General features: G+C 37.3%; 2 protein-coding genes and 1 long non-coding RNA gene across 5 annotated transcripts; 1 reads left to right on the plus strand and 2 right to left on the minus strand.

Annotated features, from left to right (window-relative positions):
- Positions 1–2732: 2732 nt before the first annotated feature.
- On the minus strand, positions 2733–5199 carry LOC147497569 (uncharacterized). Of its 2 annotated transcripts, XR_015197156.1 has the most exons (6): positions 5154–5199; positions 4762–5024; positions 4585–4681; positions 4305–4475; positions 4122–4226; positions 2733–2897 (listed from the first exon to the last, which is right to left on the minus strand). It is a non-coding gene; the product is annotated as an uncharacterized LOC147497569 (long non-coding RNA). The 2 variants fall into 2 exon arrangements; XR_015197155.1 differs by lacking the exon at positions 2733–2897 and having other exon boundaries at positions 3671–4226.
- Positions 5200–10125: 4926 nt separating this feature from the next.
- LOC147497570 (Adenine nucleotide alpha hydrolases-like superfamily protein) lies at positions 10126–16208 on the plus strand. 2 transcript variants are annotated; one of them, XM_086560008.1, is made up of 5 exons: positions 10186–10483; positions 11053–11169; positions 15464–15588; positions 15667–15785; positions 15978–16208. In XM_086560008.1, exons 1-5 carry the CDS (start codon positions 10303–10305, stop codon positions 16084–16086), a joined length of 651 nt encoding a protein of 216 aa, XP_086416134.1. In that variant the 5' UTR covers positions 10186–10302; the 3' UTR covers positions 16087–16208. The 2 variants fall into 2 exon arrangements, with proteins under 2 accessions (XP_086416135.1, XP_086416134.1); XM_086560009.1 differs by lacking the exon at positions 11053–11169 and having other exon boundaries at positions 10126–10483.
- Positions 16209–18717: 2509 nt separating this feature from the next.
- Positions 18718–22558, minus strand: LOC147497571 (uncharacterized). Its single transcript, XM_086560010.1, has 2 exons — positions 22422–22558; positions 18718–22336 (listed from the first exon to the last, which is right to left on the minus strand). The coding sequence occupies exon 2, from the start codon at positions 22298–22300 to the stop codon at positions 18986–18988; it is 3315 nt and encodes a 1104-aa protein (XP_086416136.1). The 5' UTR covers positions 22301–22336; positions 22422–22558; the 3' UTR covers positions 18718–18985.
- Positions 22559–26883: the final 4325 nt, after the last annotated feature.

Here is a 26883-nt window from a genome sequence, read left to right on the forward strand (position 1 = left end):
TCGACATACAGAAATGACATATGGAATTGACATACGCAATCCAAAAGCGGATTTGCACATTGCTTTAAGGGCTGATTTTTTGTAGATATTATCTCCCTACCATGGATAGTATCTCCACAAAAAATCAGCTCAATCGGATGTGTCTAGTCTTATCAAAAGAGTGTTAAAATTCTGGACCGTCAGATAAATTTATAATTTGAACTCAATTTTTGGTAGGGTTAGACATGTTCAAAGGAGTTGATTTTTTGTGGAGATGATCTCCATGTTGTGGAGATCACATCCCCATAAAATTAGCTTTTAGTTCATTATGTAAGTAGGTAGGATTGCGTATGTCAATTTCGTATGTCGACGTAGCCAGCCCGTATATATATATAGCCCGGCTCCTAAAATAACCTTAAATACGGACCAAATCTAAAATAACCCAAAACTTCACTTATAAAATGATTTAAAACCTAATCTTTTGTAGATATGATCTATTAACCACAAATAATATTTCTACAAAAATTCAACTCGTTAGGACAAACGTGCAACAAGCTGCGCCGCAAGTCTTTTTTAAATGGCAAATTTTATCCTCCTAAATACAAATTCGTTAGAACTAGCTGTCATTACGTTGCAGTGCATAACTTTCTGCAATTTCTTAATCAACAAACTGTTGTGCAAAGAAACCAAAAGTGTCAAAATTGAACGGAATAAAACAATGTTGATTAACTCTACAAACTTTCTTGTGTTTCTCAATTTTCTCTGCTGCTGTTCTAGTAGATATTTCTCCTACCTCAAAGATTTCATTCCTAAGGCTAACTCCAATGGTTTGGTGCACCAAAACACCAAACCACAATAGCACAGTAGATACAGTTAGTGGGATAGCGAAATCAAATCCAATGGTTTATTTTTCCAGCCGCCAGTGACAATGGCGTCCAACACAAAATATTAAATATCGGCTAATACACATGGTTTATGTTAGTACACGTGTTATCAGGACAAACGTATTCATTCAATAATGTTAAATGTACACATTAGACACTAGAAGTGCGAGAAGTAGATCGTTTAACAAACCTATTTAATTTGCAATCATGCGAGAAGCTATAGAAAGTTAAGCTTTAACCAATCATCTATTTTTTTCAGAACCAATCTAATAATATAAAGTTTGATGTCTCGTCATTTAACAACAATGATATGAGACTTGATTGGATCAAGCTTTTCTATTTTTATCTACAAGTTGTACCTCAAGTTGTACACTTGTGCGATGTGTGCATGATTGTTTATTGAGGTCATCGATCAAAATTAGCAATCAATAGAGTTATTAGTTTGGAAATGAGTTAGATTCTACATTCTGTTGAATTCTCATGCGCCATTGTGAGTGGCGTGTAAGTTATTATTTAAATTAAATCACATTCCTAACCGCCACTGGCTACGGCGTGCAGACTAATTTGGATTTTTTTGATTGCCCGCCATTGGCAATGGCGTACAGAGCATACGCTATAACGTTAAAATTGACTGCAAAAATAGAGAAATTTATAGAGATAGCGTTGGCGGTATAACGTTTTAACATACCATTGGATCATATTTTACGTTAAATTTGGTGTTTTGCCGCACCATTGGAGTTAGCCTAAGCCCTACCAATAGAAAGACTCCAGTTACATCAACACATGCATGCCTCTCAATTTTTTTTTTTTTTTATTTTTTTATTATTATTATTGGCAAGACTGTTTTAAATTAGATCAGTAATAGTAACTCGAATACTTCAGATGATTGCGGGGTTCGAATCCAAGACCTCTGGTATCATCACCCAATAATTTTACCAAAAAACTTATTTTGAAAATTTAATTGTTGATAAGGACAAGTATACATTGTCTTCGCATGTGAGGACGTTTTTTTTTTCCGAATAAACCGTCTGTTGATGTTTGCGTGTGAAGACGTACATGCTACACTATGTCAAGCATTTTGTTTTTACATTGGTCTGCCCCATTTAGGCTTGCTTCTTAGTTCTTACTTCTTGGCCAAAATAAATGATTAGGAAATAATAATTAATGAAAATTGTTGTGGGCAGCAATTATCTATTCTAATTTCTACCTATATATGAGGGGCGTGAGGAGCCGCCGGTTAAGCCGTTCGTGCCAGTCTTTTTGTTAGTTTCATCTTTTCCAGCCTGCCCCATCCAAAAACAAACCCTTTCGGCAACTCTTTATTTTTTTTTGTGTGTTTTTTTGTATTTTTTTGGCCCACATGCAACTATATCGTAGAGGACTAGTGTACTTAAAGAAACTAGCAAGATGCACGTGCTATGCACGCGATGTTAAAAAAAAATTGCCGAAAAGTGTAAACATAATTTTACTTCGCCATTTTTTATTAATCTTCAAATTGGGTTTTTTGGAAGCTAGCAAATTTTGAGAGAAAGCACACAAATTTTTTTTGTAGGAGAGTGTGTACGTACGTGTGTTGTGTCTTGAACTCTCAATAATTAGACCACCTAATTAAACGGGAAACCTGATTCTACTAACATGTTGTGACAATATATGAAACTTTAGGATCTCTCGATTAACAGCAGGCTAATTGATTTAGATGAAGTATAGTAAATAAAGAACAGTTATAGAAAGGCATAAAGCAAGGTACGTACAGATTCAAGTATGAATGAGATTTCTTGATGAGTAGCCGAGTAAATGTGCATACCGTGGTTGGTCCTCAGAAGCCTTGAGAGGCCCTTAGCGGTGTCTTGACTCTTTCCCAATCGATGGGGACTTGGACCCGAGAGTTCACAAATGCGTAATTGTTTTCAATAAGTAATCCCTTGGCTCTCCATGTGAGTTTTAATAGCATAAGGGAAACCTTTTACAAAAGATGCATAAAAGGACCCAACAATGAATCAGGGATATATGTTTTTTAGAAACCTGTGGTTGGTCCTGCAGCACCAAGCATGTAATTCTTCAATCAATGTAGAGTTCAAACTTGCTAACATAAAAGGAATTTAAGAGGAACTTTATAGTACTTCTAAGAAATTAAGAGCCGAATATTTAGCTACTGCCCAATAAGTTATTACTCAAACGATGTAGTGATTAGAGATCACAAAGAAACCAAAAATATCCCCATCACCACTGACATGGCCTTGAATCTGAATAAACATCGAGCACTATGCAAGGATTATCTATGTAGATACAATGACATTAGAAAGTAGATATCCACCTTCACCTCAGTGTGCAAACCATACTGTTTACATACGCTTTTTGGAGAGCATATAGATCAATGTATTCATATGATAAAAAAGGTGAGCACAAAAAAGGCAGTGCACAGTCTACATCTTCATAGATCATATTAAACAATTTGTAACAAATGCCAACACCTATTAGCATATGCACTCAGGGACCTCACTACCAATCTGGAATAATATAAAAATTATAAATGTCTAAAGGTGAAACGTGATAGTTTATAACTTTCAAATTTGCTAACTACAAACTTTTCTTCATTCGACACTATAACAGTTTCCCATAATTTGTTCAACAATGTAACAGAACCTGCCTTTAGCACACTTCAATCATATTCATAGAATAATTCCAAAAGATGTAAAACCTATTTGTTGCGGTATTGGGCTAACGCGTACAGTTCTTCTCACTTAATTCCAACGAATGAACATCACAAAGAAAACAAAATCAACTACCAGGATAGGCTGAAAACACAATTAAAAAAAAAAGGTAGAGCAAGAAAGAAGACCTGCTTTCGAAAGGCTGCAGTTTGGAATCTAGCAAAGATCAAATATGTCAAATCTAGCAAGTCAGGAACAAATAGGTTATGGCTACTTATCATACCTATTTGATCTTTGAAAGTTTACTGGTGAGTTAGGAATTAGACCTTATAGAAAACAAAATAGAGAGAAATATTGATTTGCTCTAATCAATTGGTTTGTCGGATATCCAATTTGACTATTGCCATGAAAACAATCAAGACTCCATGTGCTACAGGCAAAATAGACTGAAGCGAGTAACCCGTCAGAAACAAATAGCAGTAGAATTTGAGAAATATTAACAACACATGCGATGTCCCCTCTCCTTAACGTTATTACACCTCTGATAATATGATATGGCTTCAATACAACCAAACAACAAAACTATTGTACGGAAGAAGTAACATACTTGTGAGGAAATAGCTTGAGTCACTGTATATTCAGTTTCAGTCTCGAACTGCCTCCACAAAGACTTGCATTGAACTGGTGTAATTAGCACATCCTTTGGGGAGACCTAAGAAAACTTTTCTTTAACACAATACTCAGGAACTATGACCTAAAGACAAAAACATAGAAAGAAAGAATATAATACTTCTTCCCATGTGTTTGAGGCAAGCGGATCTGCAGAGATTCCTACACTGCTCTGTTGAGACCCAAGAACAGAAACAATTCCATCCATTAGAGAAGAAAATAGTACATTCTCAATCTTATCTGATTTGTCTTCCAAGCGTAATGCGACCATTACAAACAAAATCTTCAAGGACTGCAACACATTAATAATAATTTTCGTTACAACAAAACCACATGCATATGATTATGAAACTCAAAATCCTGTGCCTAAAGGTATAAAATAGTATTCAGAATAGTAATACCGCAACACGTGTATCTTTTGTTATTTTCCTACTGTTTTCCTTCCCAGTCCAAACCCTTGGCATTTAATCATTGTCATGACTGAACACTGTTGAAAACCTAAATGTAAAAAAAGATGGTTAAAAACAAAATAAAGGAAAATGAAGCAGATACAAAGTTTATAGGATGAAAATAGGTACCTATCCTACATTCGGATCAACACCTTCCCAGCTTCTTCTTTTGCTTTTTTCTCCACAAGACTTCTCGCGAATTGCCATAGATCCAGAACCATTCCATTATAAGTCACTTGGTCCAACTCAAAACCAGAGAGGGAAGTTGAGAACTTTGCAAGAGCAGACTCAGTTTCACATCAAAGTAATCTTCTAATTGATGCCCAAGTGTCTCGACCAGAAACATCTAATAGGGATTCCACGGGTTCAATGAGTGCTTCACTGAGTTGTTTCTACAAATCATAAAAGCATCATTGATGAATTTTCAGTTCAAAGTAGCAGGTGTATCAAGGACGATATTTCTATGGGTTCAACATGCTTTAATTGGAGCAATTACAAAAATGAAATCTTAGGTACAACACCTAATATTTGGCTTTCAACTCTGACAATTAATTTCTCACTATGGACGATGTCTTTGATGTGCTTCTATATCACGTCAAAGTTTTTCTCGACTTTTGTAGGATCCTAGTTGGCTGTTGTATGGCAAAGATCCGAAATCAAAACACACATGAGCTGGGTATTAAGCATGTATATCGGCAACACAACAAACATAATTTAATACTTCAAAGGAAACTTTTTCAGTTGGACATCACAACTCATGGTTGTAAAGAAGTTTGTCAACTGTCTATAGCCCAAGAATGAGCATTATAATTTACCAAATTGGATAACTGTAGATTTGAGTTAAGCCCACCTGCAGCTCCTTTATCAAATTCAGACATGCAAGACTGGGTAGACACACGAACTAATGCAACAAATGTTTCTCCTTTGTTAAATGAAATTTCTAGTCTTTTCTTAAAATGCTCAAAAGCTCTAGACCTTAGATGCCCCAACATGCACTGGTGAGCAAGCTGCACATACAACACAATACATAAACATCAGTTATTACAGGAAAGACAACTTTAAGCTACAATGCACAAATCCTTATTAACACACAAACCTTCTGCGTTATTTTTTTTTAAACAAACACGTTTTTATATTGAGTTCCCGTAGGGCCACAAGTAACACAAACCTTATTTACTCAGCAATACAAATATAAAAATGACAGAACTCATGTCATTTTACTCTCGATGATAAAAGCGAAGATCACAATGCTGAAGTTGGCTGAAAACTAATAAAATGTTGAACTATTGCCAATGACCACATTATATCTTGTTGCATCCATAACTCAATTCTGACTCCTTTAAATGACTCCCTGTCTCCCTTCCTAACTGGACACAGTTGAGTTTTTATAACACATCAATTTTTTATGATACTGGTTTAAGTAACTTACTTTCTTTACTAACCTTAAATTTGTAATTTGCACTTCGGAAGTATGGTTTCAAACATGAATCCAAATAAATCTTCTATTCTGCTCTTGGAAAAGGGCACTCAAGAACCCAGTTAAGATACGTTGTGGTTAGTAGTCTGCCATCCTCCAGGGTTGTGGTTACTATTCTGGAGTACTCTATCCACCACAATGTCTTGTACTCTCATCACTTAATGTTTCATCCGACCTCTTCACAACCTTCTCACACTTTACTAACTTGATAACAACTTGATCTCGTGTTTGGCTATAATTTAATCTAGAAGATTATCAAAACTGTCTTTTAGATTACACAAAATAAAATTGATATTATGAAATCAAAATGTTTTCAAGTCTACACAACTATTTTCTTAATTTCAGAGGAAAAGGGCATCAGAAAACTTAAATCAGAACTCTAAATTTCTGAGTAAGCCCAATCTCTGTCACACAAATCCCACAAGTTAACAATGTCAGCACATAAGCTCACAACATTATCTTGAGACCTAACACTCTGAAAGAAAGGTCTGTCACAAACCAACATTACAAACAGAAAGATTTAATAAATGAACATTTTTAATATTGCCAAAAACATGAAAGCTTGATATTGCATTTTTAGTCATTTTAGTCATCTATTGAGTGCCAGGACCATTTGTTTGGTAAATCAAAGTTTGGGATGGTACTATATGTCTTTGGTCACAAGAAAAAAGAGAAGTATCCATCATGAATATATTTCATTTCAATTGGAAACAATACCAACACCGTTTCCTATCCGAATTAATCAGGATACATGCATAACAAAATTACCAGTTTCTATTGGAAGAGGACTAAGAAAGGTTACCTACACGAAATGTACAAATCAATGTAATGAACATATAAGAACTTCCTGATCTGTCACTCCACTTACTTGGACACGCATCAGATCTCTGTCAAAAGAGGCTTAACTGTATTGCCTTGCGATCACTTTTCTCAACACTTAAAACTTCACTTTTTTGCCTCGGTAAACCTGAGACACTGATACTTTTCTCCACTGACAGTGATTGGTTATCTTGAGTTGATGCGGTGCCCATTAAAACACTCTTCTCTTTCTCAAGGTTATCCTTTTTCCATCTTCAATCTTGCCTCATGTCGAGCAATCTCAGCCTGGTAGGTTACACAAGGTTTGAATGAAGTACAGAAGTCATAAATGTGGTACTTAGAAAAGTAAGCAGAATCAACATTTCATTTCAGTACTCACAAAATGGAAATACTTGAGCAATAATTTGAAATTATCATAAATCGATAAAAATTGAAACACTAATTGTTGCTTCCTTCCCAAGTCCTAATAAGGAAACTATTTTTAACAATTTGTATTGTGAAGCCGAATAAGGAAGATGAACATAATAAGGAGAGAATGAATGGAAAGAACCTGAGCGAGAGGAAACGGAGTAGTCACCTCTTGCCAACGGAGGAAGATAGAGAAAACAATGGATTAAATCATTCAATTAACTTGATAGAGCTTAAATTTCTCAAATTTCTTCTTGGGTGATGCTTTGGTGAAGAAACGAAGTTTCAGGAAGACTCAGAGAGGTGGATATTCATGATGGACCATGCGGATGTTTTAGTCTGTCAAGGGAAAACCAAGTTCACACCTTACGAAAAATGATTTGTTTAACTACATATATATACGAAAAGTATATATATAGAAGAATATCTTCTCCTCATAGATGGGACGATTCAACATCAGCAGATTATTGTTGCTAACGTAGAGTTTGAGATTGAGAGGGAGACGAAAAGGGAAAGAATTAATATATTTATGGTAATTTAAGTCTTAATTTATGACTAATAAATATAGGCGTACAATTCATATAGTCATATAGTGCGTGCATTTGGTTTTCAACCTGAATTTACACGAATCTCCTTTGTGAGTGTGTTATAACTTAAGGGTATAGGACAGTGGGTAAAGCCACCAGCTGGCACGACAAAGATTAACTTCGGATGGAGTCAGTAAATGCCGGGGAGCGAGATATGGGGAGTCTTGAGAAACCATGAGGGAGCACCTTTGATTGTGTTCATGGGTAATACCAATCTCAGTCGAGTGATTATACAGAGCTAAAAGGGATCGGCGGGATCGATAGCGACTTGCTACATGAACCGTAAAAAGGATCATGTTGAGTCGGACTCTTTCTGAAAGCGAAAATGTGATTAATCGAAAGGAGGACTGTCCTTGGTATTGTTGGGACCTAGTCGAGTCCATTAGGAAAAGCATGCGTCTCTTTGAGACAGTGGAGGTAACTCATGTATACAGGGAGATTAATAGAGTAGCCGATTGGCTGGCAAAGTCTAGTACAGAAAGGGATTGTATATATCCTGGTGTGAGGCTAGGTACTGTTTTTAACACTCCTCCACTTGTCTATGAGCTGTTTGTAATAGTGGAAGAGGATGCAAGAGGTATGATGTATCAAAGAGGTTAAGCTAATACAGGTTGGGGTCTGCCTAACCCCTAGCTGTTTCAAAAAAAAAATAACTTAAGGGTATAAATGGAAATAAAAGTCGAAATGACGGAATAGTCCTTTTTAAAGGCATTGAATTTTTTTTTTTAATATCTAATCAAGGGTATTTAGTGGTAGATAAAAGGTTGGTCTAATTTAAAAGGTCAGGTTAAGTATAGTGTACTTTACTAATAGAGATGGTCAGAAGAGAATCATAAATCGAGGCAAAGCAAAGTCTTACGTCAATTTGAGTGGTGATTTGGTTTATGCACCCAGAAAACACCAGGCTAAATTGAATCGAGATGGATTGTATATCTCAAAAGTTGAAACTGACCGCAACTCGACTTAGAGTGTGTTTGTTATAATAGAAATACTATAGAAAGGAAAAGAAAATAAAAGTTGTCTACCTTTTCCATAGTTTCTAAGGCGTTTGTTTATCCATGGAAAGAAAATGAGTTTTTTCATATAGAAACAAAATCATGGAAATGGAAAAGGTTTTGTGTCTTTAGCTAACTCCTAAAAATTTTGTGAAAAAAAAATGAAATAGATAGTTAGGGACTTACTACTAGCACACCCAACAATACAATTATTCATTTCCATAACTTTTGCAAACAAATATGATTATTCATTTTTCCAGTTTTTACTTTTTTTTTTCCAGTTTACCAAACACATACTATTTAAAATTATTTCTTTTCCATTCCATTCTATTTCATTTTATAGTAGACCACCCATTTTATTTTCTTTCTTTTCCATTAGTTAAAATTTAACAAACACACCCTTAGTGAGTTTCCTTGTTAGTAATTCGGGATATAACAAAAAATCAATATAGGAATAATTCATGAATTATTCGGTGACTTAAAAAAACGATATGGTCAAAATATTCGATCAAAAATTCGTAATACGGTAATTATACGGTATTTAATTAATACGTATTTTAAACGTTTGGTTGCAAAAATTTGTGATATTATATTAGTAAATATTAATAATAGTTGTCATTCTTTACAACATAACAAACATATCTAAACAATTTAGCTACAAAAATATTGAAACCAATTGAATGGTCCACATATGTGCTTTCATTTATTTGTTCTTGGATTGAAATTACCGTTCAAATTTTAAAATACACACACACCATGACATGACAATTTAAATATTGCCCAAAAAAATATAAAAACAAAGTTTTTTTATTAATTTATCACTAAAAATATAAGAGTGAGGGACTTAAAATAAAAGTTAAGACATAAAGTACATAAAAAATAACAAAAATGCAACCGAATTTTCATTTATTTTTTATTTTTATTTTTTTTAGCCAAATTTTTGAAAAATTCAATAAAAATTTGTATTATTCGTTTCAAGAAAAAAATTCATGAATTATTACGAATCTTTGGAATAATCGAAATTACGTTTTGCGTTTCAAAAATTCGATCCGCTCAGTGAATTGCTAACAATGGTGAGTTTGAGGGCGAATATTTCGTAAATATTTCTCCAATCATTGAGGTTTTAGAAAGTGGACCGCACTGAATAGTAGTATCACTCATCATGTGGTCACAAATTATTCACAAAACGAGGGGTCACATCAAATGTCACATACTTCTCTTTCATACACCGCCAAAAAGTAACCGTACTACTTGAGCAATGACCAGTACACCATACACAACATCCCACTTGTCCCTATATAAACACACTTAAAAACGCGGAAAAACATTTCAGAAAATCAAAACATTGGAAAAGAGACGAGAGCTAAAAAGTGAAGAGAGAAAAATGGCAAACACCGAACCAACTCGGATCATGATTGCAGTGAACGAGTCATCGTTGAAAGGTTACCCTATTCCTTCAATAAGTAGCAAAAACGCATATGAATGGACTTTGAACAAGATTATTCGGAATAATGTTACTGGTTTTAAGCTTTACTTGCTTCATGTTCAAGTTCCTGAAGAACAAGGTATTGTTTCTTGATTAGGGTTTCGTTAATAGTTTGTTTGGATTTTAGTTCAAGATTATGTGGGTAATATGTTTTCACTTTTTAGATGCATGCTTTGAATCCCGATAACTTATGAAATAGAATCCTCTTGTCACCCAATATGTAGGAGTTAGTGGCTATGTTTGTATACCTGCAAACTTGCAATCTTTTTCTTGTCATGATGTAAACTAGGACACCGGTGTGATTCAAAGGCTTGGTAGGTAGTTGTGACTTGCGACACCAAAATCCCTACCAAAGCTTATCACTACAAAAGAAGCTTCAGTGGATTATTGGAGGTGGAAGCCCCTAGCAAGCCCTTACAAACCCCTGTTTTAGTTGAAATTATAAGAAGAATTTGCAAATTTGCACGAAATACCAAGCATAGTCAGCGTTGCAAAATTTTGACATGGTTTCATGTCAAAGGTCTTGGAATGTGTGTGTAATGATCATTCAATGTGACTGGACAATGGTTCCCTGCCTATGGGATCTGCACGCCAACTTTTTGTATGATACAAATCTTTATGAATTATCTTGTGCTCGACTGCACTCAGGCAGACAGAACCAGATGATGTTATCGGCACTTCATACCAAGGATACATATATGTCCGTGATAAAAAGGGAGACTGAACGTGCTCGCCTTCCCATTGAGTCAACTGTATCCAACCAAGGTTATATTATATCTGTATATCCTTAGCTGTCTTTAATGTTCAATAATATAAAGCACATGCCTATGACTTTGCATTCTTTTGCTTTGTTTTGGACAATGGATATTTGGTGTACTTCTACTTCTATTTTAATGGTGGGATACCTTGCCTGTATGTATATATGAAAATTACATGTGGACATGAAAAAGGATTTTAAGAAACTCTTCCTCTTCATCCATATATAGATAACTGTGTCTGGTAAAACCAGGCACAGCCAGCGTTCCAAAACTTTTGCATGTTGTCGTATCAGAAGTTTATACAAGTTATGGTTCTAATGCTTGAAATCACATTGGATTGAGGAAAAGAGACAGGCTAATGAACATATAATGTGATCAGACAGTGATTCCCTGCCTATGTGATCAGTATGTGAACTTTTTGTATGATACAAATCTTTATGTATTATATTATACTCGACTCCATTCAGGTAGAGAGAACCAGAAGACAGTATCGACATTTCGTCCCAAAAATAGAGATATGCCCGGGTGAACAAGTGGGACTGACCTCGCACGCCTTTCCAGTGGGTCAACTGTGTTCAGCCAAGGTTTTAGTGTTTCTATATACTCTTAGCTGTCCTTGCCGTTCAAGAGTATATAACTATATATGCTTATGACTCTACGGTCCTATCATTTTCTTTCTTGGACAATGATGTTTGGTGTACTTCTGTTTGAATGATGGGATCCCTTGCATGGATGTCAGTACGGGGATTTGGTAGGCATGGACATTTAAATGGATTTTAAGAAACTCTTTCTCTTCATCCCTATATAGATCATTGTGCTTGGGAATACCAAGCACAGCCAGCGTTGCGAAACTTTTGCTTGGTGTCGTTTCATAGGTTTATGAACTGTGGTTGTAATGCTTGAAATCACATTGGATTGAGGAAAAGAGACAGGCTTTGACACTCCTGCAGCTAACAAACATATAATGTGATTGGACAGTGGTTCCCTGCCTTTGTGATCTGTATGCGAACTTTCTGTATGATACAAATCCTTGTGTAATATCTTGTGCTCGGCTCCATTCAGGAAGAGAGAACCAGAAGACGGTTTTGGCATTTTGTCCCAAGGATAGAGAGATGTCCGAGACTCCAAGGGAGGCTAAATTTGCACGCCTTTCCAGTGACTCGACTGTGTTCAACCAAGGTTGTAGTGCTTCTATATACTCAACTGTCTTAACTGTTCAAGAGTATATGTGCTTATGACTCTGTCTACCGCTTTGTTTCTTGGACAATGGATATTTGGTGTACTTCTGTTTGAATGGTGGGATGCCTTGCATGTACATACACTATGGAAATTCGGCATGTCTTGACATGAAAAAGGAATTTTAAGAAACTCTTCATCTTCATGCATAAATAGATCGCTCTGCTTGTAATACCAAGCACAGCCAGTGTTCTGAAACTTTTGGATGGTGTAGTTTCAGAAGTTTATGTAATGCTTGAAATTACATTGGATTAAGGAGGAAAAGAGACAGGATTCACATTCCTGCAACTAATGAACATTTAATGTGATTGCACAATGGTTCGCTGCCTATGTGCTCTGTATGCTAACTTTTTGTATGATACAAATCTTTATGTTTATCTTGTGCTCGACTCCAGTCAAGCAGAGTGAACCAGGAAATGGTATTGACATTTCATCCCAAGAATAGAGATATACCCGTGAGAACAAGGGGGACTGACCTCGCACGCCTTTCCAGTGAGTCAACTGTGTTCAACCAAGGTTGTAGTGTTTCTATATACTCTTAACTATCTTTACTGTTCAAGAGTATATATGCCTATGACTCTGCATTCCTATCATTTTCATTTTTGGACAATAATATTTGGTGTACTTCTGTTTGAATGGTGGGATCCCTTGCATGTATGTTAGTATGGAAATTTGGTAGGTGTGGACATGTAAATGGATTTTAAGAAGCTCTTTCTCTTCATCCATAGATAGATCTCCGTACTTAGGAATACCAAGCACAGCCAGCATTTCGAAATTTTTGCTTGGTGTCGTTTCAGTGGTTTATGAACTATCGTTGTAATGCTTGAAATCTCATTGGATTAAGGAGGACTAGAGACAGGCTTTGACATTCCTGCAGCTAATGAACATATGTGATTGTACAGTGGTTCCCTGCCATTGTGATCTGTATGCGAACTTGTTTTATGGTAAAAATATTAATGTATTATCTTGTGCTCGACTCCATTCAGGCAGGGAGAACCAGAAGTCGGTTTTGGCATATCGTCCCAAAAATAGAGAGATGTCCGACTCCAAGGGGGGCTGAACTTGCATGCCTTTCCAGTGACTCGACTGTGATGAACCGAGGTTGTAGTATTTCTATATACTCTTACCTGTCTTTACTGTTCAAGAGTATATGTGCTTATGACTCTATGGTCTATCGCTTTGTTTCTTGGGATGCCTTGTGTGTATGTACATTATGGAAATTCGGCATGTGTGGACATGAAAAAGGATTTTAAGAAACTCTTTATCTTCATTCATAAATAGATCACTCTGCTTGTAATACTAAGCACAGCCAGTGTTCTGAAACTTTTGCATGGTGTAGTTTATGTAATGCTTGAAATTACATCTGATTGAGGAAAAGAGACAGGCTTTCACATTCCTGCAGCTAATGAACATATAATGTGATTGGACAATGGTTCGCTGCCCATGTGCTCTGTATGCAAACTTTTTGTATGATACAAATCTTTATGTATTTTCTTGCGCTCGACTCCATTCAGGCAGAGTGAACCAGAAAACGGTATCGACATTTCAACCCAAGAATAGAGAGGTGTTTGTGACAACAAAGGGGACTGAACTCGTACACCTTTCCAGTGAGTCGGCTGTGTCAATCGAAGGTTGTATATACTCCTAGCTGTCTTTAGTGTTCAATAGTATACGTGCTTATGCCTCCACGGCCAAATCATTTTGTTTCTATGACAATGAATATTTGGGATGCTTCTGTTTGAAATGGTTGGATAGTTGGATTGGATCCCTTGCATGTATTTACATTATGGAGATTTTGTATGCGTGGACATGAAGATGGATTTTAAGAAACTCCTCTTCTTAATCCATAGAGGAATTACCACTGTGTATCTGAAGTTGTGTTGTCAGGTGTGTATTGGGAATTTGGGATCTGGGGGCAACATAAACATATGGATAATGAGTCCTATCACTTATCTTATCAGCGAGGATTGCTTCAAATTCGTCCTTCCTGAACAGGGTGGGAATTTACGTTTTCCCTTAGTATGGAATTTCTACGTGAGTACCAAGTGAAGTTCGAAAGGCCTGTGTAATCGTGTTGGTCTTGTATTCTTTTAAGTTTGAAGAGACGCAAATAAGTTATGTTGGTTTTGGTGTATAGTTTGTATCGACTTCAGCTCTGTTGATGCTGAAAACATCGAGTAGGTTATTTGTTTTCCGTTTTTCCTCATCTCTTTCCTTTCCCTATTTTGATATCAAGACATATGATAGTTCACCCGTAAAAGAAAATGAGGGGTTCTAACTTGTTTTGACTCGGCATGCCCCCCTTGAAATAGTTGTAGATAGATTAGAGTGTTGACAATGTACAGTTCTCCCTAGTATTACTGTTGCTTCCATTGGTCGGTTTTATATAAGTTTGTTTGGAAGCATTACATAATTTGATGATAAGATGGTAGGGGTTCGCAGTGCACAATCTTCAGGAGCATGGTTATGATTTTACTTTAATAAGCATCTATACATATTTATATATTATTTCTTTGTGTGGTTGACAAGATAGATGGTAAGGCTTGGCAGATCACATTATTCAGGAGCATGTTTATGCTTCTATTGATATTTTAGTTTTATTTCTTGTGCTATGCCATGATACTTTGATTCATTTGTACTCAAAGTTATTAGATCTTTCTTTTGTTGGATATTTATAAATCGTATTTGCCTAGCCCACACTATCAGTGTTTAGAGGATGTTGTGATTGGTCCAGAGAGTACACATGTTATTTTTTGTTTTTATTTTTTGGGTTAATTAGTATTACACCCCTCCACTAGATGGGAAATTAGGGTCTCCCCCCTAATGCACACAAAAAAAACACGGTCAACTGGCTCATCTAGTGGGGGGGGGGGGCGGGTAATACTCATTAACCCTTTTTTTTTTTGTTGAATTTTCCGGGAAGGATTCGTATCTTGATGCTTCTCAGTCATTCCAACCTACTTAGATTATTGGAGGTCGACATACGCCCCTATCATTTTCGGATATACACCCACATTTTCCCTCAATACTAATGTTGGTGTATCATGCTTACTTTTTTATACTAGGTTCTAATGATATGGACAGAATTTACGCGTCACCTGAAGATTTCAAAGGGCTCATGAGGCACAAGGACAGGGCAGGAGGGGTTCATTTGCTGGAGTACTTTGTTGGGAGATGTCACAAAATCGGGGTACCAATGAATTACATGGTCGACTTAAATTCCTTTCGTAGTGAGCTTTGTTTTTCTAAACTACAGGAATTTTTGTAGCTTCTCTGTGAGGCGTGGATCAGGGTAGGTGATCCCAAGGAAGTAATCTGCAAGGAGGCTCAGCGATTTCTGCCAGACTTTTTGGTTCTGGGATGCCGTGGACTTGGTCCATTCCAAAAGTATGTTCTGGAAACCAGTTTTAATAGCATTTGTGATACTATATTTTAAACGCATTGAATAATCTATATATATTTTGTAAGATTTCCAAATTTTAAGCTTTGGATGAGAAATTACGACTCATCCACTCATCAGAAGCCAATGTCTTAATGAAATATATCTGTAGCACTTAGTTTGGTGAAATTGCTGTGCAGGGTGTTTGTTGGAACTGTCAGTGAGTTCTGTCAGAAGCATGCAGAGTGCCCTGTGATCACAATCAAGCGTGACGCAAAACAGATGCCAGAGGATCCTGCTGATGATTGACTATTGTGTTTTTCTTATTCTGTTAGACACAACATTGATACCACAAAGCAAACACTATGAGTGAAAGACGGAATAGATAAAAACATATGATATATGATAATGACATCGATTGTTCATTCGCATGCTCCTGGTTTTTCTTAACACTCTTTGAGCAGATTTTATTATTTCTAGTACTTCACCATGTGCAGTATCTTTAAATTCTCTGTTTTCATCAGAGCTTGCCAGTTTGCACAAAGTTAAGATTGGGATTTAGTCGGGGTATGTTACTGGAAAACAAGTAAGGTTGCAAGTGTCTACTGTTAAAAATTTACAAAAAATATGGCAATAACACCTACTACCTGAAGTTCGTTTTACTTCACCATCAAAAAAAAAATAAGTTCGTTTTACTTCAGGCTTTGTTGGACTGATATCGTAAAGGGAATTGCAATCCCTTTTGTGCCATTTTTGTTGGACAGCTAAGGATCTAAAGTTGAATCTTTTAGCGGTAGTTACAAGTTACAACTGTATACAGAAACACTTTGCGATGTCTATTTTGCATATTTATCAAGCTGGTCGTCTTTCAAGATGAGCAAGCGTAGTTGTAGTACACGCGAGTATAATGACGTTCGTAGGTGTCTTCCATGTTTACCATTTGTCAAAATTGTGTAAGGTCATTTAAGTAAAACAATGCTGAGGCTGAGTCATTGCCTATTACTGATAGTTGGATACATGGATGTGATCGACGACCAGTCCCCAGTCTATGACAAAAGTAATTCCCAGCAAAACCTTCAACATTACTTGGCATTACGTTCTTCACATTTCATTTAAGTGCACTAATATTTGTGCAGAATGAATGGTTGCACAGAAGAATTCTTCCATATGTTCACCTATCTAAATAATCACCATGGACATTTCACATCACCAGTCATTGGCGTTCTTATCATCTGAGAGATGAACATACCACGGCTTTCTGTTTAATGAACGAATGTAGAGGATTGATATCCGAACGAAATATTTTAGAACTAAAGCTATGAAAATCTGAAGCCAATTGCAATGTCATTAATTAAGAGAAAAACCTAATACAGATTTGTCCATGATAGATTCAACTACCCAATTGTATATATAGTTTGGATTAACAATGCGAGTAGGTAACAACGTAGCAACTTTGGCGCACTCTACTCAGGTGTGTGAAAAAATGCTAACAAGGGATATGCACACATGCGATGAAGATAAGATTTCAGACAAAAAAATGGAGTCGAACAAAATGCACTCGCATAGGGAGGGATAGACCGATATACAACCAATATTCTAGACTGTACCCTCTAGCAGTATAGCGCTTGTATGCATCAACAACATCAATATAGGGGATGTTGACTTCTGAGCGCTGCGAGGACGAGCAATTTTAAGCAATGAATTCTATAATAAGCTGCTTAGGGAAAGGGTCTTCATAGTAGGTAGACCAAACAGCGCGCAAGTCTCACCTCCTGTATGGAAGAGACTTCATCATAATCAGTAAAGGGTAGCAGATTCCATCATATTGTCCAGACCAGTACCAGGAGAGACTCGTGAAGTGCCAAAATCCTTGGCACATATTCTATGGCCGAGAAAGAAATACTCAACACCTTCTACAAAGAGAAAAACGTAGAGTCATCTAGGAATTGGAAAAGTTACAGACGTATGGAGGTCCACGTTCCAGAGACAGTGGATTGAAAGTTTCAGGAAATGTATTAAAAAGAGGTTGGGTAAAGAGGTTTCAAGGAGCCATCTTTTGGAATTGTAGAGGTTTGGACGCCCAAACTCTACAAGTTGTTGAGTGTGGGTATTGGGAGTTGCATGATCTATGGGAGGGAAAACTTACGTGAGGACAATGCATGATCTAGGTTCTACACTCCTTTCATTCAATTTTGAGTGTGGGCCTGTTAATAGCATACACAGTTTCGCACATAAGTTGAGAATTTTGAAAGCTCGATAAGTTTGTCAACTGTCAAGGCGTTTGGCAAGTTGTTGAATCGAAGGCGAGCTGATCCAGCTTGGGGACTAGGTTCATTTTGTTATCATTTTCGTGTGGATGAATGCTAGCAAGCTGCACACTTGAGATTGTAAATGTAAAATCCCAATAACTTGTGTTGCATGCTAGTTAACCCATCTTCCTAGTGGGGGTTAATACTAGTTAACCCTTGACAGTATTGATGTAGTGTTAACCCTTTAAAAAACAAAGTTGTGGTACAGACCACAGACGGTCATGCATGCAAGCAATCTGACATTAAACTGAATGATAACTTCTTCAAAACATATTTGGTTCCTATTCTTATAATTTGCTTGATGATGAACCATGACCACCTATATTTTCGTGTTCCAACAGAGAAACCCCAAAAACAAAATAATTTACAAATTAAGAAGGGTAATAAATGTATGAAGCTGTGTGAGGGGAGGGGAGGTCAAGTCCTTCAAATAATGTAATGGAAGCAGAGAAGCCTCGTGCAAGAACTACTAGATTACCAACACATTGATAATCCACAATGCATAAGAGACGATGAGCCTCAACTCCCTTACCTAAGCAAACCATCTCGCAGTGCTGCACACGAGCAACTAGAGACATACAGTTTCATACATTGAGGATTTTTTTCTACAAACTATCAGGAAATTAAACTATGAACAAACTGAGATCAATTTTGATATAGAAGTGGGCTCCACAAATCAATTCGTATGTATTAAAAACAGCCAACCCTTGCACAAAATACAGCACATAAACAGATAAAAGCTAAAGAACCCCCATGTACGATGTGCATATTGGTATATTGAATGTACAACAACCCTGTCGACATACAAACACAATCCTACCTATGACTCGAACAACAACAGTTTCCTATAAAAAGAAAAAACAATAAAGTAAGATTTCGATGTTTCCTAATCTTTAAGGCTAAGAGGAAGATGACTCTACCATCAGTGTTACCTTGTTCAGAAGGTCTTTAATCTCACCATCCAAGTTTGCTTTGACCTCCAATGAAAGATTAGCCCACGACTTCTCCAGTACAGATGTTGTCATCTGAAGATTTCCCCTTACTAGTTCCAGTGGAGGCACCTCACCAACCTGTGACCCCAATGCAGATTGGTTTCGCTGGGTATTGCCTCCCTCCATCGATGAAGGCAAGTGATCATCTTGCTGATGCGAATTTCCAACAGTTTCTGAAGCCCTAGAAACTACTGAAAGATAGCGAAGCCGATAACTAACCACAGCAGACCCAAAGGAGTTTCTTATCTTTCCAAAATTGTTGTATGCTTCTTCAGCATCAGAGCTCCTTGCAAAGACAACTTGTGCACAACCAGAATCTTCAATTACCTTGGTCTCTGACTCTCTTATATCTCCGAAAGTGCTAAATGTAGTAATCAGCCCTTCTTTTGAAGGTAAGGATACCCCCTCGGCAAATGTCAACAGAAGAGCAACCACAGATTGCACTCCATTATCTTCCACATTAGGACTCATCTGCATATCTGATGTGCCACCAGCATGCTTTGAGTTCATTTTTGGACTTCGTAGTGTTTCATCACCCTTCTTTTTCCTTTTCTTCCGCTCTGTGTTACCTTCAGACTTTGGGTGGCCAGTCTCATAGGTATCTTTTCCAGGTAAGTCAGCTTCAGTGTCCAAAGAAATTCTCTTTCTACTGCCTCCACCGGCAAGGTACTTATTATAGATCTTGAAATCGGATCCGTCACGATACACTGAGCTTCTCATTTTTGTAAAGAATCCCTTGATACTGTCATCAGATTGGTTCTCCGTTAAATACAGGGGATCCAGAGCTGCAGAGCGGAAGTCTGAGAGCATCTCATGAGCAGATGTATTTCCTTCCTCAAGAACGGGCTTCGTGGGGAACTCTTTCAGCTTTAGAGGACTTGAGCTACCGGAGGGATTACCTACAGAGTGTGAATCCTTTGACAGTTCCTTCTGAGAAGGCTCTACATTACATCTTGTAATTGTGTGGGAAACAGTAAACTGGTCTGCAGTTCTCACGAGACTCTCCTCTACATGAGAAATGCTTGGTGATTCCTTTTCTGTTTCGTTGGTAGATACCAAGTTCCTGTGCCGTTGGCCAAGGTTTGTGTAGGGAGGTGACAAATACTTACTCTTCTTACGTTCCCTCAACGACGAGCCAGATTTGATACCTGTGCCAATACCAAGGACATCATTTTCGACATTGGAAGCTTTGTTCTCTCCTGCAGCAGATAGTGCTCCTGAAAGTTTGGTCTTGTTGGGCATCTGAGACAGAGAAGTCTGTTTACTACCACCTGCACCTTCTGTAACTATATCACTGCCATTTCCAAGGTCAGACTGCAGACTATTCTCTACTATCCTGGATTCTGTTGTTTGCTTAGCAGCAGGAGATAATTCTTCAGCTACATTCTTCTCATCTCCAACATCCTTACCCTTGTGAGTCCTCTTTTCTCTCGATTCTGAGATTGGTTCTCCAGAGAAAGTTAGTTCTTGCACTACATGATTGGCATCCCCCACCTTAGGATCTTGGAACGTATTTCTTGTCATAGGACCTATGGTTTGTTTGCTAGAGATCGGCGCTTCTTTAGCTACATCGTTAACATTTCCAACTTCAGAACGCTTACTTCTCTTTCTTGTCCTCGATGGCATTTGTTTGCCAGAGAGAGTTGTTTCTTCAGCTACATCACCATTATTTCCGAATTCAGACCCTTTCTTAATTCTTCCATTCCTGGTTGAAGGTGTTGTTTCGACGGAGATAGTATCTTCTTCAGCCTCATTATTTACAATCCCATCTTCGGTATCAAAATCTCTCTTTCTTGTCCTTGATGCCGATGTTTGTTTATCAGAGTCGATCAATTCTTCAGCTGCATAATTGTTATGTTCAACTTCAGAACCCATGTTCTTCTTCCTCTTCCTTGGTCTAACTGTTTCTTTGCCAGACTTGCTTACTTCTTCAGTCAACCCACCGATACAGGCTTCATCATGCTTGACATTCGATTCCCCTGCCAGAAGCTCAGCTATGCTTCTCTGCTTCTTTGTTTGAAATAACTCAGCCTCTGTAATCCCATGAAATCTCCGGGATATAGTTATACCAGTTTTTCCAACCCCCGAGTCTACTGGCAAAGAGAGCCAGTCTGCTTCCACTGGACTTCCGGATAGATCTGCCTTTCCACCTTCAACATTGTCTTCACGTCTTATCCCATTCCCAGCACTGTCGTTGAGATCTAAAATACCAGTAGGTTCATGGTACCTTGGCAATTGACCATATCCCTTTGCACAATAAAAGGCAGACAAGCGACGTTTAAGAACTACTAACTCAAGCATATTATCCATAGAAACACCCTGAGCAATAGATTTGAGATCTTCAATAAACTCTGCAGGTTCAAATTCAGTAACTGAGAGGCCCTCAATTCCAGCATAAGGTACAGCTACCCCCTCCTTGATTCCAGCATTCGTGGCAACCGGCATAAGAGTTATCTGTTCCGATGCCAAACAAGAACAAGCCATTTCGAAAACTACAAGTCTACCAATCTCATTCACAGCCTCCTTTACAGCTCTAAGAAAGTTTTTCGAGCTGCCTTGATTCGCAAACTGTTTAAAATTCTCCCGAAAAGGCTTCAACTGATACGGATAACACCAAGCAAAAGTCCCATCCCCAAAACACACCACAAGGAGACTGTTTCTCCGTTTGTACTTTTCCGCAGTTGCAGACGCATCTAACGGATTATAAATCTGCCCAGGCCACCATGGGTGACTCTTAATCTTAACCCAAACCAAATCACCCATAGAAAACCCATGTTCTAAATCACCTGTCTCCTCTTCTTCCTCATCATCCCCATCTTCGTCCACTTCTTTACTTTCTTCATCTATGTTCTGGCTTTCTTGCACTTCATTATTCAGCCCATTCGACGTACTACCCTTGTCTCTAACCTTACGAGCTGAACGCCTAATCGAACGGACATTTTCCCCTACAACTTTCAAACTCTTAATTAACACATCACCCTCATTAATCCCTTTGGCATCCTTGAACGACTCTACACTTATTTTTTTCCTGCCCCTCTTTTTCCGAGTGTGGTCAACAGAAACATTCCCTATTCCATTCCGGTCCATCTTTTCAACTACCTTCACTTGTGTTTCAACTAGTGAAAGTGGTCCACTACTATTTTGAAAAGGAACATTTATTGAAGGTGAGTCTAAACCCTGATTTGAGCTTGAAACCCTAGATTTGTCACTTAGGGTTTCCATTTTCTTTTGTTTTGTTTTGTTTTTTTAACAGCTCAGCTGAAATATTAAAAAAAAAAGATAATTAATGAATAAATAAAGTATTTCTTTGATAATAATAAGAGGATATTAGTAAATAAATTACCTGAGACGGAAGGAAGAGAGCGAGGATGGGTTTGGTTTTGGTGCTTATCTTTTGTTACAAGTTTACAAAACTAGACAACACTTTTGACCAAGGTATTTTTTTATTTATGCCCGATATTATTGGGCACTGGAATTTGTTGTCGATTCGATTAAATATCTGTTTGTCGGTAAAAGGAAGTGTGCTGTATAGATGGTAAATAAAATTGTTAAATTTCTGGAATGTACACTTGGTGAAAGCTCGGAGCTCGTACGTACCGAATAGTGGTCCAACCTTTCTTTTCACTTTCTTATCCAATCTTTTTTAGTTTGCTCCAACAAGATTCGATTGCACACATTCTTCTAAAAAAACGCTAGGGTAGCGGGCAGTGGGAGAGCGCTAGGCATTCTAGAGCGGTTTTTTTTTCCTAATATAGATAGTAATACACAATTACACACATATGCTACAAGAAATGAAGAAAATCATTACCATAACTCAAAAAATAAACACAAACAAAGATATTTATTACAAAAATACGTAATAGTTGAAGAATATTGACTTCATATAAAAATAAACTCTTTGTTATAGTGGCATAGACTTAAATCTTTTAAACTCATTCAAATTTTAAACCTACACGGGCCTTTATTTTTCGACATTTAATCATTCAAAAAAAAAAAAAAAAAAAAAAATGACTGCACCGCCTAGACCCGGCTAGCTTGCCTAATCGGTCGGTCTACCGATTTTTTAAACAATTAGGGCCTAAGCGAGTCAGTTGGGCACTGCCTAGTGCCTAGAGACCGCCTAGACGGCCGCCTAGACCGATTTTTAGAATAGTGCTTGCATATAAACTAAGTTTGGGCTAGCTTTTTAATTTTAGTGGGCTTCTAAGATCAACTGCTTTATTTCACATGTCTATTTCTACGAGGAAGATTTTGTTAGGGTCTCCCTTCCCCACACACACCAAATACACTAAAAAAAACACACTGTCAATCCAATTTTGGGGAAAACCCTAATTTTCCATCTAGTTTTTTTTTTTTTGGTAATACTAGTTAACCCTAATCTAAATGACATAATGAAGGTTTTTACCAGCGACATTGGCGGAGAGAATGAAGACCAAGTGATAAAACGTTAAATTCACATTTTGGTTTTTTTACTTAAGTCCGAGGTCCAAAGTCTAAAGTCCGAAAACCAAAGTCCAAAGTCCAAAGTCCGTATAGTCGTCCGTTTAGTCAGGTTACTTTATTCACGTGGGTTTGGTAGGATAGGTCGAGTAAGGGATCGTTCAAACCTTAGGGTTTGACAAGGTTTATAACTGAATTTACAACTTTTGGTGAGTAGGATTTTAGGTTATTTAGTTGGTTTAAGTAAATTAACGGTAATGCAAGTAATGTAAATAAATAACGGTGATTTCGACGTAAATAAACAAAGATAGAGAAACAGGAAGAGAGTTAATCGTACTCATGCAAGAATAATTTCCAACAGTTTATACTACCACATCACTATAGCTCTAATCCGTCTCGAGTTCATAGACAAACCCGAGACGACGTCGAGTATTGATCCCTAGCGAAATACATGCATCTCTAATCGCATCTTACTAGCGTAAGGAGTTAAACTAATATTTCATCTCTGGAATATCATTTCAGCTCCTGGTTCGATTCTACATCAGCTGGACAAATTGGAGAGTCGACACCATAAAGTCGCTACAGATATTTTAGGTCTCATGAGACCGTTCGAGCATCGGCCTCCAAACGTACAATCTTAATCATTTTGGGACCGGATGTATAATCTACACCTAATTACTAAGTAGTGATTCTAGAACATTAAAGTGTCAATCCGGATTCTCACACGAGCAGCATAACCCTCCCCCTGAGGGGGGGGAGGGGATTAGCTCATGGTCATTGGAGGAATAATTAAACTTGTTGTATACAATAAATAAGTAAATGCAGAACAGGAATTAAACTTGAAAAGAAATGACTTTTATTAAGAAGAAAGACTTACAGTACTGAAACTGCTGGAAGGGAAACTGACTGAATGTAAACTACGTACCTACTGGAATGAAGCTACAGATGATAAACTAAAACTAACTAACTAATGAGCAAAAGCTTGAGCGTAAAAGCTGGAGAAAGAAATATTGAAGACCCCCCTCACATGTATATAGGCTGGTCTCCCCTCGTGAAGCCATTTAATTTGGTTTCGTCTTTTTCTTCATTTTGTTTTCTTCTTGTTTGTATTTGGTCCAAAGTTTTGTTTACGAAACAAAACTTTCATTTAATGTTTTGTTCTTTTGTGCTTTGTCTTGTCCCTTTGCTCAATTTAATTCAAACATTGAATTGATACGTCTCTTTTCCTATTGCAAGGTGGCACAAAATTTTGACCATCACTTGCCACCTGCCTATGCTGACTCGTCATGCCTTTTGGGCCCGCATAGTGGGTCCACGTGGCATGTCTAGTGGCGGCGGCGATTTTGGCATTTTTACAACTTTCTGTCTTTGCATAGACTTTGGCCCCCTGGTTGCTCTGGCAGTTCACTAGCCGACGTCGGCGTCCAGGTTTGAAAGATGTGAGTTTCGGAAGTTTGCTGCTTATTTACATGTGGACCCGTTCCGTACTGATTTTGTTCCTTTGAAAACTTCGGCTCTAGTCAGGCTTTGTTGGGCTTCACTGGGGCTGAGTAGGAAAACTTCAAGAATTCTAGTATTCCCGTACTTCAATGCATGTTTTATTATCATATTCATGTTAATCGCGAAACCCGCAAAAAGTACAAAAATATAATTATTACATGATTATTAAACACATAATTGACCAAAATGTCGCTCTCTGTTTAATATTACAGTTTTGGGTGCTTATCACACCACCCCCAAACAGCACTTTGCTTGTCCTCAAGCAAAGAAGAGACTTTAAAATGATAAGTGGCCAAAAATGTGTTGTCCTAAGCTAAGTCTCATTTCGTAGAGTGTGGTTGCATTGACCGTATGCAACAAGGCCTTGAACCACTAGAAATTCCCTAGTGGACGAGTTATAGCCTCGTGAGAGTTTTCCAGAGAAGATACTCATAAATTTTATTTATACTACAATGACTCAGTAACAAAGGCATGTTTCCTTAATTCATCTCAGATATCTATACATCTCACTAGCGGGGGAAACAAGAATTAATTCTTTCGAAATTCAAGTTAATATACATACAATAATTAAAACATCTACATATGAGCATGCATGCAGTGATCTTTTACAATGAAATGTACGAAAGGGGTCAAGCGTTTACGATCCTTTGGATAGCGTCCTTAAGTAGGTTCTCACAGGTATGTGTCGAAACACAATTTCTCTCTTATTTTTCCACTCAAATTTTGCTAACTCCGGTGTGCAGTGGACACACGTTTCCTCACATACTCAATGACAGTCAGAGGAGCCGAGGTCGAGAATTCACATCTACTACTTATTATCATACCTCCCTACTCCTAATTGAGCTAGAGGTCTTTTTTAGGTTTTATGGGGCTTAGGTGGTAGTGTAAAAGAAAATGGAGTGGACAATTCAAAAATAATAAGTATGACAGAATAAGGTCTTCGAGATATTTATACTAGAGAAATCCTTATTTTCTTTCCTGCTTCTAACATGGGTTTCCATACTTGGTTTTTTTAAGCTTTTGTATTCCCTTTTGATTTGATTTTGGGGAAAATTCTAACTTTGATATTTCTTTTGATTTTTGGAAACATATTTCTATTTTTCTTTTTCTTTTTCTTCAAGCGGTGTAACCCGATTTTGATTTGTTACAAGTTTTTCTCTTCATTTTTTCGCACTTCATCTTATTTCTCATACTCATCATCTAGGTAGGCTTATTTATTTGTGGTTAATAGATGGGTAATGAATTTTTGGTGAAATAGAAAGGGTTAATGAAAGGTTCAATGGGGCGACTAGCGGTAATTTTTTTTTACAGGTGTGAATTTTTGGCTATATTGATCCAAAGAAGGCCTAAACTCTCGCCTAGAATTCGGGTAGTGATCAAGTAAGTAGACGTGTGAACTTCTCTATTCGGAAAAACTACTCCTCTGTGTCATTACTCACATATCACACATTTTGAGGCTTTTTGGTCAGATTCTTACAGGATATGGAAACTAAGTTGTCTAACCGTAGGTCCCAGAAACTTACTGTTGTGTACATTTAATGATAGTCAGTGCATGAATGCTCATGAAAAGATGTAAAAACTATTCCATACGTATTAAATTAAGTTTCTAAGAACAAGTCCTAATTCTGATGCTAGGGTGAGATTTCTAAATATTTTTCATCACAGAAAAGAAAATGAGAATTTGTTACTAAATACGTTTATTTAGACATAAAATAAAACTATATACAACTATGAATGCTTAATTTTTGCAAAAGGTTCTTGCCACCCCCAAACAGTCGGACGTTGTGTCCTCAAAGTGTTAAGAGAAAGAAAGAATATACCTGAGAGGCCTTGAGCAAAAATATAGCTGACATCTTCCACATAAA

Source organism: Coptis chinensis, chromosome 5, assembly GCF_015680905.1.
Source record: "Coptis chinensis isolate HL-2020 chromosome 5, ASM1568090v1, whole genome shotgun sequence".
Lineage (NCBI taxonomy): Eukaryota > Viridiplantae > Streptophyta > Magnoliopsida > Ranunculales > Ranunculaceae > Coptis > Coptis chinensis.

Excerpts from the sequence above, each read along its gene's own strand:
- LOC147497571 (XM_086560010.1), bottom strand. The coding sequence starts at position 22,300 with ATGGAAACCCTAAGTGACAAATCTAGGGTTTCAAGCTCAAATCAGGGT.
- LOC147497570 (XM_086560008.1), top strand. The coding sequence starts at position 10,303 with ATGGCAAACACCGAACCAACTCGGATCATGATTGCAGTGAACGAGTCA. Across the intron at positions 11,170-15,463 it reads GTCAACTGTATCCAACCAAG|GTTCTAATGATATGGACAGA; the intron begins GTTATATTATAT and ends TTTTTATACTAG. Across the intron at positions 15,786-15,977 it reads GGACTTGGTCCATTCCAAAA|GGTGTTTGTTGGAACTGTCA; the intron begins GTATGTTCTGGA and ends ATTGCTGTGCAG.